Genomic DNA, 17884 nt, shown 5'->3' with positions numbered 1-17884 from the left:
GTCGTTTTATGGGCGCATTTAGGCCATTCACATTGAGAGTGATTATTGAGAGATAGGTTTTTATTGACATCGTGTTGCCTTTGAAGTCTTTCTGTCTGTAGATTGTTTCTATATTTCTGTTCAATGATATTCTTAGGATTTTTTCTCTTTTATAGGACCCCCCTCAATATTTCCTGCAGTGTCAGCTTGGTGGTTGCATAGTCTTTTAAGCCTTGCCGGTCTTGGAAACTCTTTATCTCTCCATCCATTTTAAATGTCAGTCTTGCTGGATAGAGTATTCTTGGTTGCATGCTCTTCTCATTTAGTACTCTGAATATATTTTGCCAGCCCTTCCTGGCTTGAGAAGGCAGATGCTTAATGGACAAAGCCACTCAGCTGTCCAGAAGGAGAAAATGTTCAAGTGTGGAAGCAGGGAGTAAAGTGAAGAGAAAAGAGGCTGTTCCAATAGTACAGACAAGACATGATGTCAGCCCAGTCAGGATAGTGAAGGTTGAGATAAGGAATGGATGAATGAGACAGAGGTTTAATGTGGCTGAATCTTTAGGATGTGTTGACAGATTGGATATTGAGGATGAGAGAGGATGGAAGGAAAGAAAGCTCTCAGGTATATGACTTGTGTTTGGATTGCTTTTATTGAGATGTGAGAGATATAGAGGCACAGATTGGGAGGGGGGCAGGGTGAGATCATGAGTTTTATTTGTGATCTCTTGAACCAAAGATGCTTGTGATTGTATATGAAGAGATAATCACTACGCAATTGATGATATAGTTTCTGAGGTGATAGAGGTTTATCAATGAGATTTAAATGGTAATTTGTGCCATGGGAGTAGGCCATTCTTTTAGGGCTGCATATGTGGTGTTATAAGAGAACAGTATTGAGGGAAAAGCCCAAGAAAACACCAATACATAAGATACCGTTATAGAAGACACCAATCAGTTACTGAGAACGAAGGGCTGAGAACCAGGATTATCGCACAGAAGATAAGAGATAAAAGTGTTTCAGAAGAGAGGAAAGAGTCAACAATTTAACATTTTAACAACCATTGTTAAATGGTAATGAGTGAGAAATGAAAAAAACAAGTCTGAAAATAATTGGATTTAGTGATTTGTTATATTGTGGTTACAGAATGTTGTTCTGGATAATGAGAATGAAATCAATTATTGCAGAACAACTTACTGTGTGTCATAGAAATTGTTCATTTTTACTCAGGTTTATAATGGACAAAAGATACTGGACACAGAGCATGACAAGAAAGAATCAAACTATCATCTCAGAATTTGTCCTCCTGGGCCTGCCCATTGATCCAGATCAGCGAGACCTGTTCTATGCCCTGTTCCTGGCCATGTATGTTACCACCGTCCTGGGGAACCTTCTCATCATCATCCTCATTCGCCTGGACTCCCACCTCCACACGCCCATGTATTTGTTTCTCAGCAATTTGTCTTTCTCTGATATCTGCTTCTCTTCTGTGACCATTCCCAAGTTGTTGCAAACCATGCCGAGCCAAGTCTCCTCCATTCCCTATGCTGGCTGCCTGACCCAGATGTACTTCTTCCTGTTTTTTACAGATCTAGAGAGCTTCCTCCTGGTGGCCATGGCCTATGACCGCTATGTGGCCATCTGCTTCCCTCTGCACTACACCAGCCTTATGAGCCCCAAGCTCTGTCTCTCCCTGGTGGTGCTTTCCTGGGTGCTGACCATGTTCCATGCTATGTTACACACTCTGCTCATGGCCAGATTGTGGTTTTGTGCAGACAACAAAGTCCCCCACTTTTTCTGTGATATGTCTGCTCTGTTGAAGCTGGCCTGCTCTGACACTCGAGTTAATGAGTTGGTGATATTTATCATGGGAGGGCTCATTCTTGTCATCCCATTCCTGCTCATCATCATGTCTTATGCACGGATTGTGTCCTCCATCCTCAAGGTCCCTTCTGCTAGGGGTATTCACAAAGCCTTCTCCACCTGTGGCTCCCACCTCTCTGTGGTGTCTCTCTTCTATGGGACAGTTATTGGTCTCTACTTGTGCCCATCAGCTAATAATTCTACTGTTAAGGAGACTGTCATGGCCATGATGTACACTGTGGTCACCCCCATGCTGAACCCCTTCATCTACAGCCTAAGGAACAGAGACATGAAGGGGGCCCTGGGAAGAGTTCTTTTCAAGAAGAAAATTACCTTGCCTGTATAATGGTAAAGATGGGAACTTTTACATTATTTTATCAAGTAGATACATTGATATTAATATCAGAATATTGACCCAGACCTTTTTTCACTCTGACACTTTCTGTTTAAATAACATACTATTCTGTTTCATTGATCTATATGTCTGTTTTTGTGCCAATACCATGCTGTCTTGATGATCACAGCTTTGTAATATAGCTTGAAGTCAGGGACTGTGATGCCCCCAGCTTTGGTTTTGTTTTTCAACATTCCCCTGGCAATTTGGGGTCTTTTCTGTTTCCATATAAATTTTAGGATTGTTTGTTCCAGCTCTGTGAAAAATGTTGATTGTATTTTGATAGGGATTCCACTGAAAGTGTAGATTGCTTTGGGCAGCATAGACATTTTAATAATGTTTATTCTTCTAATCCATGAACATGGAATGTTTTTCCATCTCTTTGTGTCTTTCTCAATTTCTTTCATAAGTGATCTATAGATCCTTTACCTCTTTGGCTAGGTTTATTCCTAGGTATCTTATGGTTTTGGTGCTATTTGAATGGAATTGATTCTTTAATTTCTCTTTCTTCAGTTACATTGTTAGTATATAGAAATGCAGCTGATTTCTGTGCATTTATTTTGTATCCTGCCACATTGCTGAATTGCTGTTTTAGTTCTAGTAATTTTGACGTGGAGTCTTTTGGATTTTCCACATAAAGTATCATGTCATCTGTGAAGAGAGAGAGTTTGACTTCTTCTTTGCCAATTTTAATGCCTTTTATTTCTTTTTGTTGTCTGATTGCTGATGCTAGGACTTCTAGTAATAAGTTGAACAAACGTGGTGAGAGTGGGCATCCCTGTAGTGTTCCTGACCTTAAGGAAAATCTCTCAGATTCTCCTCATTGAGAATGATATTCACTGTGGGCTTTTCATAGATGGTTTTTATGATACCAGAAATGGACTTTGAACTGCATGGTCAACTAATTTTTGACATATCAGAAATAAATATCCAATGGAAAAAAGACAGTATTTTCAATAAGTGGTGCTGGGAAAATTGTACAGCCACAGAAGAATGAAATTGGACCATTCTGTTACACTATACATAAAGACAAACTCAGAATGGATGAAAGACATGAGATGGAATCCATCAAAATCCTAGAGGAGAACATAGCCAGTAACCTCTTTGACATTGGCCACAGCAATTTCTTTCAAGACATCTCTTTAAAGGCAAGGGAAACAAAAGCAAAAATGAACTTTTGGGATTTCGTCAAGATAAAAGGCTTCTGCACAGCAAAGGAAACAGTCAACAAAACTAAGGCAACCTATGGAATGGGAGAAAATATTTGGAAATGACATTACAAATAAAGGGCTGGTATCTTGTTAATTTTGCCATTTTAACTGGTTTAAGGTGGTATGTAATTGTGGTTTTGATTTGTATTTCCCTGATGGTTAGTGATGTTGAACATTTTTTCGTGTGTCTGTTAGCCATTCGTATGTTTTCTTTGGAGAAGTGTCTGTTCATGTCTTCTGCCCCATTTCTTAACTGGATTATTTGGTTGTTGTTGGTGGTGTTTTTTTTTTGAGTTTGATAAGTTCTTTATAGATCTTGGATACCAGCCCTTTATCTGTAATGTCATTTGTCAAACTCAACACCTGAAAAAAAATTCAGTCAAGAAATGGGGCAGAAGTCATGAACAGACACTTCTCCAAAGAAAACATACAAATGGATAACAAACGCATGAAAAAATGTTCAACATCACTCACCATCAGGGGAATACAAATCAAAGCCACAATGAGAAACCACCTTACACCAGTTAAAATGGCAAAAATTAACAAGACAGTAAACAACAAATGTGGGCAAGGGTGTGGGGAAGAAAGGGGAACACTCTTACGCTGTGGTGGTAATGCAAGCTGGTACATCCACTCTGCAAAGCAGTATGGGGGTTCCTCCAAATGTTAAAAATAGAGCTACCTTACAACCCAACAATTCCCCTACTAGGTATTTACCCCATAGATACAGAGGTAGTGAAAAAGAAGGGATATATGCAAGCCATTTTTCATAGCAGTTATGTCCACAATATCCAAACTGTGGAAGGAACTGAGATGTCCTTCAACAGATGAATGGATAAAGATGTGGTTCATATATACAATGGAATATTACTCAGCCACCAGAAAGGATGAATGCCTACCATTTGCATCAACATGGATGGAACTGGAGAGGATTATGCTGTGTGAAATCAGCCAAGCAGAGAAAGACAATTATCATATGGTTTCACTCATATGTGGAACATAAGGAATAGCATGGAGAATCATATGGGCAGTGAGGGAGCTCTGAATGGGAAGAAATCAGAGAGGGGAACAAACCGTGAGAGACTCTGGACTCTGGGAACAAAATGAGGGTTTCAGAAGGGAGAGGGTTGGAGAGAAGGGGTAACCAGGTGATGGATATTAAGGAGGGCATGGGTTGTGATGAGCACTGGGTGTTATGCACAACTAATGAATCGTTGAACACTGCATCAAAAACGAATGATGTACTATATGTTGGCTAATTGAACATAATAAAAATACACAAATAAAATAAAATGACATGATAATGGTTCAATACATAAAAGAAGTGGAGTTGTGTAGTTGCTCTGCAAAAGGGAGTCTCAGTGACCTGCCAACAAGGTCTTTCTCTTTGTTATTCCAAGGTGACTGAAGAAGCATTATTTTTAAGCTTTTAATTGATCTTTCTGTCTCCAGTTGTTAAACAACTAATATGTCGTGTGCTTATTTTTTTTTTTAAACTACAACTCTGCTTTACATAATACCCTGCTCTCCCAGGTCAATATTGACTAAAACTCAAGCATCTTGCCCCTCTGCTTACCTCTGATAAACTGGACTTTCATTGTTGAATGCAGATTTTTACTTACCTCTTCCCAAACACAGGTTCACACCATTCTGTCTTTTAACCTTTTCTCCTCTGATTTATCTTCATGTCTACATTCTGACCTGACCTAAACCTAAAGTGGACCTTCTGTCTGCTACAATAGTTTAGTTTGTCTTTACCTGGGAGCTAATGTATACCTAGGACCTTGCAGGTTACTCCCACAGGTATGGGAAAGCCAGAGCCTGGTTAACAGCCTTACTGTTTAAGGGTGTCTCCCTTCTGCTTAGTATTTTGGAATTTTTAAGCAAGTTTTACAGGGTCCTGGGATCCTGGGATCGAGTCCCGCGTCGGGCTCTCTGCTTGGCGGGGAGCCTGCTTCCCTCTCACTCTCTCTGCCTGCCTCTCTGCCTACTTGTGATCTCTCTCTGTCAAATAAATAAATAAAATCTTAAAAAAAAAAAAAGATTGAATATGTGGAATTTGATGGCTTGCCAAAGTCCCAGAATTGGTCAATATTGAACTTAATTTCTCAGACTGTCTAATTTTAGGGTTTCTTCTCCTTTCCCCCCAACCTCAGCATAAAGGGCAAAGCCATTGATTTTTCAGTCTTAACCCCATGTATGGCATTGTCTAGAATCCCAACTTTGGATGGTTTGTTTCCTGTTGTCTCCCCTAGCTGATGGCATCTAAATCCATTATTTTAATCCTTTCATATATTCTACTTAGCGCCACATCTCTATCTGCAGATCTTTCACCAGTTCCCAATTTTTATTTTCATCTTCACAGTAGACATCTCCCCTTGGTGCTCCATGAGAACTTCAATCAACCTGCAAAAAAATGAACTCTTTATATTTCCCCAAGCTTTCACTGCCCTTATACTCCATTTGGTTTTTAGCTTTACAGAAGTGTAAGTGATAAAAATTGCACACATTTAATGTATACATCTTGATGAGTATAGACTTACCCCTATATCCATGATACTATCACCATAACCAAGATATTACATATATCCTTAATCTCCAAGGATTTCCTTCTGTTCCTTTGTGGTTTTTCTTTTCTTTTTTGATAAGAACACTTAACATGAAATCTATCCTCTTTATATATTTTAGAGTGTACAATACTATATTATTGACTGTAGGCACTATATTGTACATCAGATCTTTAGAACTTACTCACCTTTATAACAAAAACATCTTATACCCATTGAAAAAAAAACACAACAGTTCTCCATTTCCTTCTCCCCCTGGCCCCTGACAAGCACTATTCAATTTTTATTGTCTGCTAGTGTGGCTATTTAAATACCTCCTATCTAAAACGGAATCATGCAGTATTTGTCCTTCTGTGACTGGGTTTTTTCGCTTAGCCTAATGGCCTTTAGTTCATCCCTGTTGTCTTGAATATCAAGGTTTCTTTCTTTTTAAAGGCTGAATGATATTCCATTGTATGTATATATTACATTTTCTTTATTCATTTATCTGTCGATGGACTTTTGGATTGTTTCCGTATCTCGATTATTATAAATAATGTGCTGCAATGAACACAGAAGTGAAGATATCTTTTTGAGATCCTGATATCATTTCTTTGGATATATAACTTCATGAGATATTTACAAATATTTTCTCCCATTCAATAGGATGCCTTTTCATTCTGTTGTTTCTTTTGCTGTGCAGAAGTTTTAATACTGATGTAGAATCAAAAAGAATCAAATGGACCTATTTTTACATCAGTTGGGTAACTAGCTAGGAGCAAGATTGTTGTGCTGTATAGCAAGCCTGTATTTGCCTTTATTTAAAAATTGTCAAAATGTCTTCCAAAGTGGTGCACCTTTTTGAATAGAGTTACTTTAATTTTCAAAACTTAAATATAGTTTCTTGGATCCTTTCCATTGTTTCCCAAGCTGGTAGTCAGGAGGTCTCACTCATAAGGCAAAGAGCACTGGCTTTGCCATCCCATCTGCATTTAAATCCTGACTCCAAAAACTTAAAAACCATTCTTTTTCTTTTTACTGTAAATTTAAATTCAATTATTTAACATATACTGTACTATTTGTTTCAGGGGTATAGGTCTGTGATTCATCTGTCTTTTATAATAACCAGTGCTCATTATAACACTTACCCTCCCCAATGTCCATCACCCAGTTTCCTCATCCCTCCACCACCTCCCCTTTGTCAATCCTCAGCTTTTTTCCTAGGATTAAGAGTCTCTTATGGTTTGTTTCCCTCTCTGGTTTCATCTTGTTTTATTTTTTTTCTCTCTTCCCCTATATTCCTCTGCCTTGTTTCTTAAATTCCACATATGAGTGGGATCATATGATAATTGTTTTTCTCAGATTGACTTATTTTGCTTAGCGTAATACCCTCTAGTCCCAACCATGTCATTGCAAAGGGAAAGATTTCATTTTTTAATGGCTGCACAATATTCCAGTGTATGTATATGTGTATGTGTGTGTGTGTGTGTGTGTGTGTGTGTGTATCAATCACATCTTCTTTTTTTTTTAAAGATTTTATTTATTTATTTGACAGAGAGAGATCACAAGTAGGCAGAGAGAGAGGAAGGGAAGCAGGCTCCCTGCTGAGCAGAGAGCCTGATGCGGGACTCGATCCCAGGACCCTGAGATCATGACCTGTGCTGAAGGCAGCGGCTTAACCCACTGAGCCACCCAGGTGCCCCAATCACATCTTCTTTATCCATCCATCTGTCAGTGCAAATCTGGGCTATTTTCGTATTTTGGTTATTGTGGACATTGTTGCTATGAATATTGGGGTGCAGGTGCCCCTTTGGATCACTACGTTTGTATCTTTGGGTAAATACCCAGTAGTGCAATTGCTGGTTCATAAGGTAGCCCTATTTTCAACTTTTTGAGGAAACTACAGGCTGTTTTCCAGACTGGCTGCACTATCAGGGAAGTTGCACGAAGTAACTGTAAAGTCAAGAAAGGGGGTTAAGTGTGACTAAACTATGTACATTTAGCTGAGAGGTCATATAATTTATTGTCCAAATGAATTTAATATATAAAATTTTTCTTTTGAAATAATTATATACTCATAAGAAATTTAAAAAATAGTACAGAAAGATAATTTATACCTCATCCAGGTTCCTCCAGTGATACCACTTTATATAACTAGAATACATTAACAAAACCAGGAAACTGACTAGCACATCACCATGAACTGGAATTATTATTATTACTATTAATAATAATAATTATTATTATTATCATTTCTTTGTGTGTAATTTATGATACTCTGTTACCCACATGGATATATATAAACACCAACAAAAGAATGCTAGAACTGTCTCTTCATCATGAGGATGTCTATTGTATTGTATCTTCATAGATCAAACTGGAATATACCTTGAGAGTAAAAGGAGTCTAATAATGGGACTCTACAGGACAAACTGGTATATATAATCACCTTAATTTTAGCTTATATAAATGTGATAATAGATGTTCAGAAAGCAACAGGGAGCAGAGAGAGACAAAAATTCATGCATGCATGCATGAATGAATGAATGAATGAATGAATTATGAGTACCTCACACACCATGCAGGAGTTTAGTGTGTAGAGATATATTTTTCCCCCTTGTACAACAGGATTCCAGATACAGGCATGCATTTCATTGGTGCTGTACTAAAAAACTATATAAAGTTTTAAAATAGTATTTAAAATTACCTTAAAGTTAAGGTATTTAAAGTTACTAGCTTTTAAAGAATGGGGGGGAAAAGTGGCTGCCTTTGACCTACTGGTAGACAATATGTCACTATGTAATGAGGCCCCTTGCTAGGGGATATTCTTTTTTTAAAATTTCAATATAGTTAACATACAGTGTTGTGTTAGTTTGACTTGTACAATATAGTGTTTCAACAATTCCATGCAACACCCATTGCCTGACAAGTGTACTCCTTATTCCCCATCAACTATTTTGCCCATCCCCACACCCACATCCCATCTGGTAACCATCAGTTTGTTTACTATAGAGGTCTCTCTCTCTCTTTTCTCTCTCTCTTTTTTTCTCCTTCCTTCTCTCCATTTGTTTCGTTGTTTTGTTTCTTAAATTCCACATAGGAGTGAAGTCATATGGTATGTGTCTTTCTCCTATTAACTTACTTGGCTTAGCATAATACTCTCTAGCTCCATCCATGTTGTTGCAAATGACAAGATCTCATTCTTTTTATGGCTGAGTGATATTGCATTGTTTGTGATACACATACATACACACACATGCACACACATACACACACACACACACTCACACTACATCTTCTTTATCCATTCACCAGTCCGTGGACATTTGGACTGTTTTCATAATTGAAGTATGGTAAATAATGCTGCTATAAACATAAGGAGCATGTATTACTTTGTATTAACATTTTTGTATTTTTCTGGTAAATCTGTTTAAAAAATGCTGGATCATAGGGGTAGTTATATTTTTAACTTTTTGAGGAACCTCCATACTGTTTCCCATGGTAACAGAATGGAGGTAACAGGACAGAAACAGCACCAGCTTGCATTCCTACCAACAGTTAAAAAAAAAAGGGTTCCCCTTTCACCACATCCTTGCCAAGAACTGTTGTGTCTTATATTGTTGATTTTAGCCATTCTGACAGATGTGAGGTGATATCTCAAAGTACTTTGATTTGTATTTCCCTGATGACAAGTGATGTTGAGGATATTTTCATGTGTCTGTTGATCGACTGTATATCTTCTTTGGAGAAATGTCTGTTTATGTCTTCTGTTCATTTTTTAATTGGATTATTCATTTTTGGGGTGTTGAATTTGATAGGTTCTTTATATATTTGGATACTAACTGTTTATCGGCTGTGTCATTTGAAGATATCTTCTCCCATTCTGTAGGTTGCCTTTTAGTTTCCTTGATTGTTCCTTCACGGTGCAGAAGTTTTTATTTTGATGAAGTCCCAATAGTTTATTTTTTATTATGTTTCCCCTGACTCAGGAGACATATTTAGTAAGAAATTGTAAAGGACAGTGTGAAAGAGATTACTGCCTGTGACCTCTTTGTAGTATAATGGGAACCTTCATTCCTAGGGAATATGCACCCTTTTTGGTCCTGTATTTATTAGGTTATTAGACTTTCCATTAAGATTTATTATTAAGTAGATAAAATACTAAGTGGCATCCAAGTGTTCTCCAGGATTCCAGACATGGTCCTATCTGTCCCATTATACCATGGAAAGAGCCCCATACAGCCCCACACAGCTCATTTTAATGATTCCCCAATCTCAGATTTTATTCTTTAATCCATTTTGAACTTATTTTTGTGTACAGTGTAAGAAAATGGTCCAGTTTCATTCTTCATGTTGCTGTCCAGTTTTCCCAACACTATTTGTTGAAAATACTGTCTTTTCCATTGGATATTCTTTCCTGCTTTGTTGAAGAGTTAGTGACCATATAATTGTGGGTTTATTTCTGGGTTTTCTATTCTGTCCCATTGATCTATGTGTCTGCATTTGTCCCAGTACCGTACTGCCCTGATCACTACAACATTGTAATATAACTTGAGGTCTGGATATGTGATGCCTCCAGCCTTCCTTGTTTGGGGTCTTTTGTGGTTCCACACAAATTTTAGGATCGTTTGTTCTAGCGCTGTGAAAAATGCTAGCGGTATTTTGATTGGGATTGCATATAATGTGTAGATGTCTTTGGGTAGTATAGACAATTTAACAATGCTTGTTCTTCTGATCCATGGGCATGGTACGTTTTTCCATTCCAATGTCTTTCCTCTTCCATTTCTTTCATCAGTGTTTTATACATTTGAGAATACAGGTCTTTCACTTCTTTGGTTAGGATTATTCCTATGTGTCTTATGGGTGTTGGTACAATTGTAAATGGGGTTGATTCCTTGATTTCTCTTTTTGAGGTTTCATTACCAGTGTCTAGAAATGCAACAGATTTCTGGATGTTGATTTTTATATCCTGTGACTTTACTGAATTTGGGTAACTGCTCTCACAATTTTTTGGTGAAGTCTTTCATGTATCATGTCATCTGTAAATAGTGAAAGTTTGACTTCTTCCTTGCTCATTTGGATGCCTTTTATTTTTGTTGTTGTCTGATTGTCAAGGCTAGGATTTCCAGTATTTGTTAAATAACAATGGTGAGAGGGGACATCCCTGTCTTATTATCCCTGACCATAGAGGAAAATCTTTTCAGTATTTCCCCATTGAGGATGATATTAGCTGTGGGTTTTTCATATATGGTCTTTATTATGTTGAAGTATATCCTCTCTATCCCCACTTGTTGAGGGTTATTTTTAAATCATGAATGGATATTGTACTTTGTCAAATGTTTTTTCTGCATCTATTAAAAGAATCATATGGTTCTTATCCTTTCTTTCATTAACATGGTGTTTCACATTGATTTGTGAATATTGAACCACCCTTATAACCCAAGAATAAATCCCATTTGATCATGGTGAATGATTCTTTTAATGTTCTGTTGAATTGCTACGATTCTACGAATAGAAAAGTGACCACTTTTTGCAAGGTAGGAGGTATGGAGATGTGAGTCCAAGGTAATATATTGGAAGATAAACTGTGGTGGGAGAGAACTTCCTTAAACTGGCTATTGGAAAGTAGTATAAGCAGCAGAGTGCAAAATTGGAACTTTCAGAAGTCTGCTGCAGAGCGGGACATTCCTGCCTGAAAGGGGCTCAAGTGGCAAAGTAGGGCAGAATCCCAGGTGGGATAGTATGGCCTCAGGATCCCCAGGCTCACAAAAAGAATGGGGGTGCCAAAGTGTGGCAGAGTTTGCAAGTGTTGTAGAGCTGCATACAGCAAGTCTAGGTTCTAGCTTTCTGCTTGGTGTTTCTGTAAACCATGAACGACTGCACCATCGGATAAATGCTCTTCAAGCAGCGTCCCAGCAATAGGCAGCATGGTAAGATCCCCATTCCCTCCTCTGGGAGGAGCATGGGTGTGCACCACAGGAGTTCATGAAGTTTGGAGACTCAAAAGGGGGTTGTGTGCCTGAGATAAAAACACTTGGTCACAGGCTGGGTGAACACCGAGTTTGGACAGAAATCAGGGAGGCAAAAGTGAGTGACTGCTTTTTTGTGATGGCTCACTGAAGAGTGGGGGGCAGGAGCTTTCAGCTCTGGAGCTAGATATGGAGGCACTGCCATTTTCATCACCCCCAATCGGTGCTGACAGCCTTCCGGGAGCAAAACAGCACCACATGGTACAATCTGGAGCCACTTACACTGACCCTGGCCCCCTGCAAGGGCGGTGGATTCCGTTTTGGCAAAGACATCTGAGAATCAGCTCAACAGGCCCCTCTTCCAGAAGACCAGCAAGAACATCCCTCTAACAATAAGTTTACTGATGATAGAGAACTGAAAATTTCGGCTGTTGGGGAAAACAATACATACCATTCATAGGGTTGTGTGTTTTTTTTTTTAAATTATTATTTCGATACTTTAATTTTTACTTTTTTCATTTTCAGCTATTTTCTTTCTTGTTTTTATCAATTCTTTCTTTGTCTCTTCAGTTTTTATTTTTATATTTACATGATATATATATATATATATATATATATATATATATATATATATATTTATCTTTGGTTTCCTTTCATTGTATTCAATTTTATTTTTGTATATATATAAATTTTTCTCTCTTTCCTACTCCAGCATCTAGTTTCTTCTGACAAACAGACCAAAATACACCCAGGATCTAGTTTATTGTTTTGTTCTCTTTTACTTTTATTTGATTTTTTCTCTCTCTTTTTTTTTGTTTCACCTTTTTCTTCTGATTGGTTTGTATTTTTCTGGTGGTGTTGTTTATATTTTTGTCTTTTCTCTCTCTTTCATCTCCTCTTTTCTGGATACAACAATGACACAGAGCAACTCACCACAAAGGAAAGAACAAGAGGCAGTACTGACAGCCAGGGATTTAATCAATATGGGTATAAGTAAGATGTCAGAACTAGAATTCAAAGCAATAATTATAAAGAGAACAGTTGGGCTTGAAAAAGCATAGAAGACATAGAGAATCCCTTTCTGGATATATAAAAGAACTAAAATCTAATCAGGCCAAAATTTAAAAGGCTATTAGTCAGATGCAGCTCTCACTGCTGCGATAAATGAGGCAGAAGAGAGAGTCAGTGATACAGAAGAGAAAAAAAGATAAAAACAACTACTGGATCGCCAAAGGTGGATTCAAGAGATTGGCAATACAATAAAGTGAAATAAAATTAGAAAATAGGGGTCCCAGAAGAGGATAAAGAGAGAGAAGGAAAAAGTTTATTTGGACAAATTTTAGCTGAGAACTTCCCTAATCTGGTGAAGGAAACAGGCATTCAAGTCTAGGAGGCACAGAGAATCCCCCTCAAAATCAATAAAAATAGGTCAACACCTCTGCATATAATAGTGAAACTGGTGCATTTCAGAGATAAAGAGAAAATCCTGAAAGCAGCTCAGGACAAGATGTTCTTAACCTACAAGGGTAGGAACTTAAGACTGCAGCAGTCCTGTCCACAAGACCTGGCAGGCCAGAAAGGACTGGCATGATATATTTAAGGTGCTAACTGAGAAAAATATGCATCCAGGAATACTTTATCCAGCAAGCCTATCATTCAGAATAGAAGAGATTAAGAGTTTCCGGGACAAACAAAAGCTAAGGGGATTTGTGATCACTAAAACAACCCTGCACAAAATATTAAAAGGGATCCTTTGAGAGGAGAGAGAGCCCAGAAGTAACAAAGACCACAAAGGAACAGGGACAATCTACAGAAACAGCAACATTACAAGTAATTCAATTGCACTAAGTTCATATCTTTCTATAATTACTCTGAATGTAAATGGACTAAATGCTCAATCAAAAGGCAGACTGGATAAAAAAGAAAGACTCATTTGTATACTGTCTACGAGAGCCTCATTTAAGATCCAAAGAGACCTCCAGATTGCATGTGAGGGAGTGGGAATCATTTATCATGCTAACGGACATCAAAATTAAGGTGGGGTATCAATTCTTCTACCAGACAATCAAAAGACACAGACTGGATGAAAAAGCAAGACCTATCCAAATACTTTCTACAGAAGACTCATTTTAACTGACTGAGCCACCCAGGTGGCCCCAGGAGACTCATTTTAGATCCAAAGAGACCTCAAGATTGGAAGTGAGGGTGTGGGAACCATTTATCATGTTAATGGATGTCAGGAGAAAGATGGGGTAGCAATCCTTATATCAGACAAACTAGATTTTAAACCAAAGACTGTAATAAGAAGTGTAGAATATGATATAATATTATCTATATATTCTATATCTATATGATATATATATCATATATCATATATCATACTATATGATAATAAATGGGTCTATCCAACAAGAAGACCTAACAATTGTAAATATTAAGTCCCTAAAGTGGGAGCAGCCAGTTATATACACCAATTAATAACAAAATTAAAGAAACTCATTGGCAATAATACAATAACAGTAGGGGAATTTAACACCCCACTTATGGCAATGGACAAGTTATCTAAGCAGAAGATTAACAAAGAAATAAGGGCTTTGAATGACACACTGGAACAAATGGACTTCACAGATATATTCAGAGCATTTCACCCTAAAGCAACAGAATACACCTTCTTCTCAAGTGCACATGGAACATTTTCCAGAATAGATCACATACTGGGTCACAAATCAAGTCTTAACTGGTACCAAAATATTGGGATTATTCCCCACATATTTTCAGACCACAGTGTTTTATTTTTTTTTTCCATTTTATTTTATTTTATTTTATTTCTTTTCAGTGTTCCAAAATTGTTTACATTTATTTGTTTATGTTTTGCATTGTTTATGCACCATACTCAATGCTCCATGTAATATGTGCCCTCCTTAATACCCACCATGTCAGATTCACCCCCGCCCCCCCAAAACCCTCAGTTTGTTTCTCAGAGTCCACAACCTCTTATGGTTCATCTCCCCCTCTGATTTCCCCCATCTCACTTCTCCTCTCCATCTCCCAATGTCCTCCATGTTAGTCCTTATGCTCCATAAGTAAGTGAAACCATATGGTACTTGACTCTCTCTGCTTGACTTACTTCACTCAGCATAATCTCTTCCAGTCCCATCCATGTTGATATAAAAGTTGAATATTCATCATTTCTGATGGAGGCATAATACTCCATGGTACATATGGACCATATCTTCTTTATCCATTCATCCACTGAAGGGCATCTAGGTTCTTTCCACAGTTTGGCAACCGTGGACATTGCTGCTGTGAACATCGGGGTACAGGTGGTCCTGCTTTTCACTACATCTGTATCTTTGGGGTAAATACCCAGTAGTGTAATTGCAGGGTCATAGGGTAGCTCTATTTTTAATTTCTTAAGGAAGCTCCACACTGTCTTCCAAAGTGACTGCACCAACTTGCATTCCCACCAACAGTGTCTCTCCAACACTTGGTGTTTATTGTCTTGTTAACTTTGGCCATTCTAACTGTTTTAAATTTTTATCTCAATGTGGTTTTGATTTGAATCTCCCTAATTGCTAATGATGATGAACATTTTTTCATGTGCCTGTCAGCCATTTGTATGTCTCCTTTGGAGAAGTGTCTGTTCATGTCTTCTGCCCATTTTTTGACATGATTATCTGTTTAGTGTGTGTTGAGTTTGAGGAGTTCTTTATAGATCTTGGATATCAGCCCTTTTTCAGTAGTGTCATTTGAGAATATCTTCTCCCATTCCGTGGGTTGCCTCTTTGTTTTGTTGACTGTTTCCTTTGCTGTGCAGAAGCTTTGGATCTTGATGAAGTTCCAAAAGTTCATTTTTGATTCCTTTGTCTTTGAAGACATATCTTGAAAGAAGTTGCTGTGGCCAATATTGAAGAGGTTACTGCCTATGTTCTCCTCTAGGATTTTGATAGATTCCTTCCTCATGTTGAAGTCTTTTATCCATTTCAAGTTTATCTTTGTATATGGTGTAAGAGAATGTTTGAGTTTCATTCTTCTACACATAGCTGTTCAATTTCCCCAGCACCATTTATTGAAGAGACTGTCTTTTTTCCACTGTATATTTTTTCCTGCTTTGTCAAAGATTATTTGACCATAGAGTTGAGGGTCCATATCTGGGCTCTCTACTCTGTTCCACTGGTCTATGTGTCTGTTTTCATGCCAGTACCATGCTGTCTTGGTGACCACAGCTTTGTAGTAAAGCTTGAAATGGCGACATGAAGCCCCCAGTTTTGTTTTTCTTTTTCAACATTTCCTTAGCACTTCAGGATCTCTTCTGGTTCCATACAAATTTTAGGATTGTTTGTTCCAGCTCTTTGAAAAATGTCATAGACCACAGTACTTTAAAACTTAAACTCAATCATGAGAGAAAATTTGGAACACAAATGCCTGGAGGTTAATGAGCATCCTACTAAAGAATGAATGGGTCAACCAGGAAATTAAAGAAGAATTTTAAAAATTAGTGGAAACACTATTGGGTATTTACCCCAAAGATAGAGATGTAGTGAAAAGAAGGGCCATCTGTACCCCAATGTTTATAGCAGCAATGGCCACGGTCACCAAACTGTGGAAAGAACCAAGATGCCCTTCAATGGATGAATGGATATGGAAGATGTGGTCCATATACACTATGGAGTATTATGCCTCCATCAGAAAGGATGAATACCCAACTTTTGTAGCAACATGGACGGGACTGGAAGAGATTATGCTGAGTGAAATAAGTCAAGCAGAGAGAATCAATTTTCATATGGTTTCACTTATTTGTGGAGCATAACAAATAACATGGAGGACATGGGGAGATGGAGAGAGAAGGGAGTTGAGGGAAATTGGAAGGGGAAATGAACCATGAGAGACTATGGACTCTGAAAAACAACCTGAGCGTTTTGAAGTGGCGGGGGGTGGGAGGTTGGGGGGGCCAGGTGGTGGGTATTAAGGAGGGCACGTATTGTATGGAGCACTGGGTGTGGTGCAAAAACAATACTGTTATGCTGAAAAGAAATAAAAAAAAGTTGAAATAAAAAATTTAGTGGAAACAAATGAAAATGAAAGCACTACAGTTCAGAACCTTTGGGATGCAGCAAAGGCAGTCATAGCGAGAAGTGTATAACAATATAAGCCTTTCTCAAGAAACAAGAAAAGTCTCAAATATGCAACCTAAACTTACACCTAAAGGAGCTGGAAAAGAATAGTAAAGAAAACCTAAATCCAGCAGAAGAGAAATAATAAAGATCAGAGCAGAAATCAGTGACATAGACACCAAAAGAACAGTAGAAGAGATCAATGAAACTAGTAGCTGGTTTGTTGAAAGAATGAGGTCAATAAACCTCTAGCCAGACATATCAAAAAGAAAAGAGAAAGGACCCAGATTAATAAAATCATAAATGAAAGAGGAGAGATCACAAACACACTTCTGAAATACTAACAATTATAAGAGAATCTTGTGAAAAACAATATGCCAACAGATTAGGCAATCTGGAAGAAATGGATGCATTTCTAGAAACACATATACTGCCAAAACTGAAACAAGAAGAAATAGAAAACCTGAACAGATGCATAGTGAGCAATGAAATTGAAGCAATAATAAAAAATCTCCCAACAAACAAGAGTCCAGGGCCAGATGGCCTCCTGGCAGAATTCAACCAGATATTTAAAATGGAAATAATACCTACTCTAGAAATAGAACAGAAATGGAAGGAAAACTTCCAAACTCATTCTATGAGGCCAGCATTACCTTAATCCCCAAAACCAGACAAATACTCCACCAAAAAAATGGAATTACACACCAATATCCCTGATGAGCATGGATGCCAAAATTCTTCCCAAGATACTAGCCAATAGGATCCTCAGTACATTAAAGGGATTATTCATGACAACAAAGTGGGATT

General features: G+C 37.8%; 1 protein-coding gene across 1 annotated transcript; it reads left to right on the top strand.

Moving 5' to 3' along the window:
- Positions 1-358: 358 nt before the first annotated feature.
- LOC123929925 (olfactory receptor-like protein DTMT) lies at positions 359-2413 on the top strand. The gene has a single exon (XM_045986102.1). The coding sequence runs from the start codon at positions 1068-1070 to the stop codon at positions 2187-2189; it is 1122 nt and encodes a 373-aa protein (XP_045842058.1). The 5' UTR covers positions 359-1067; the 3' UTR covers positions 2190-2413.
- The last annotated feature ends 15471 nt before the right edge of the window (positions 2414-17884 follow it).

The sequence above is a fragment of the Meles meles genome, chromosome 18, assembly GCF_922984935.1.
Source record: "Meles meles chromosome 18, mMelMel3.1 paternal haplotype, whole genome shotgun sequence".
Classification (NCBI taxonomy): domain Eukaryota; kingdom Metazoa; phylum Chordata; class Mammalia; order Carnivora; family Mustelidae; genus Meles; species Meles meles.
The sequence above is the reverse complement of the archived record's forward strand: the minus strand, read 5'-3'. Positions and strand labels throughout refer to the sequence as shown.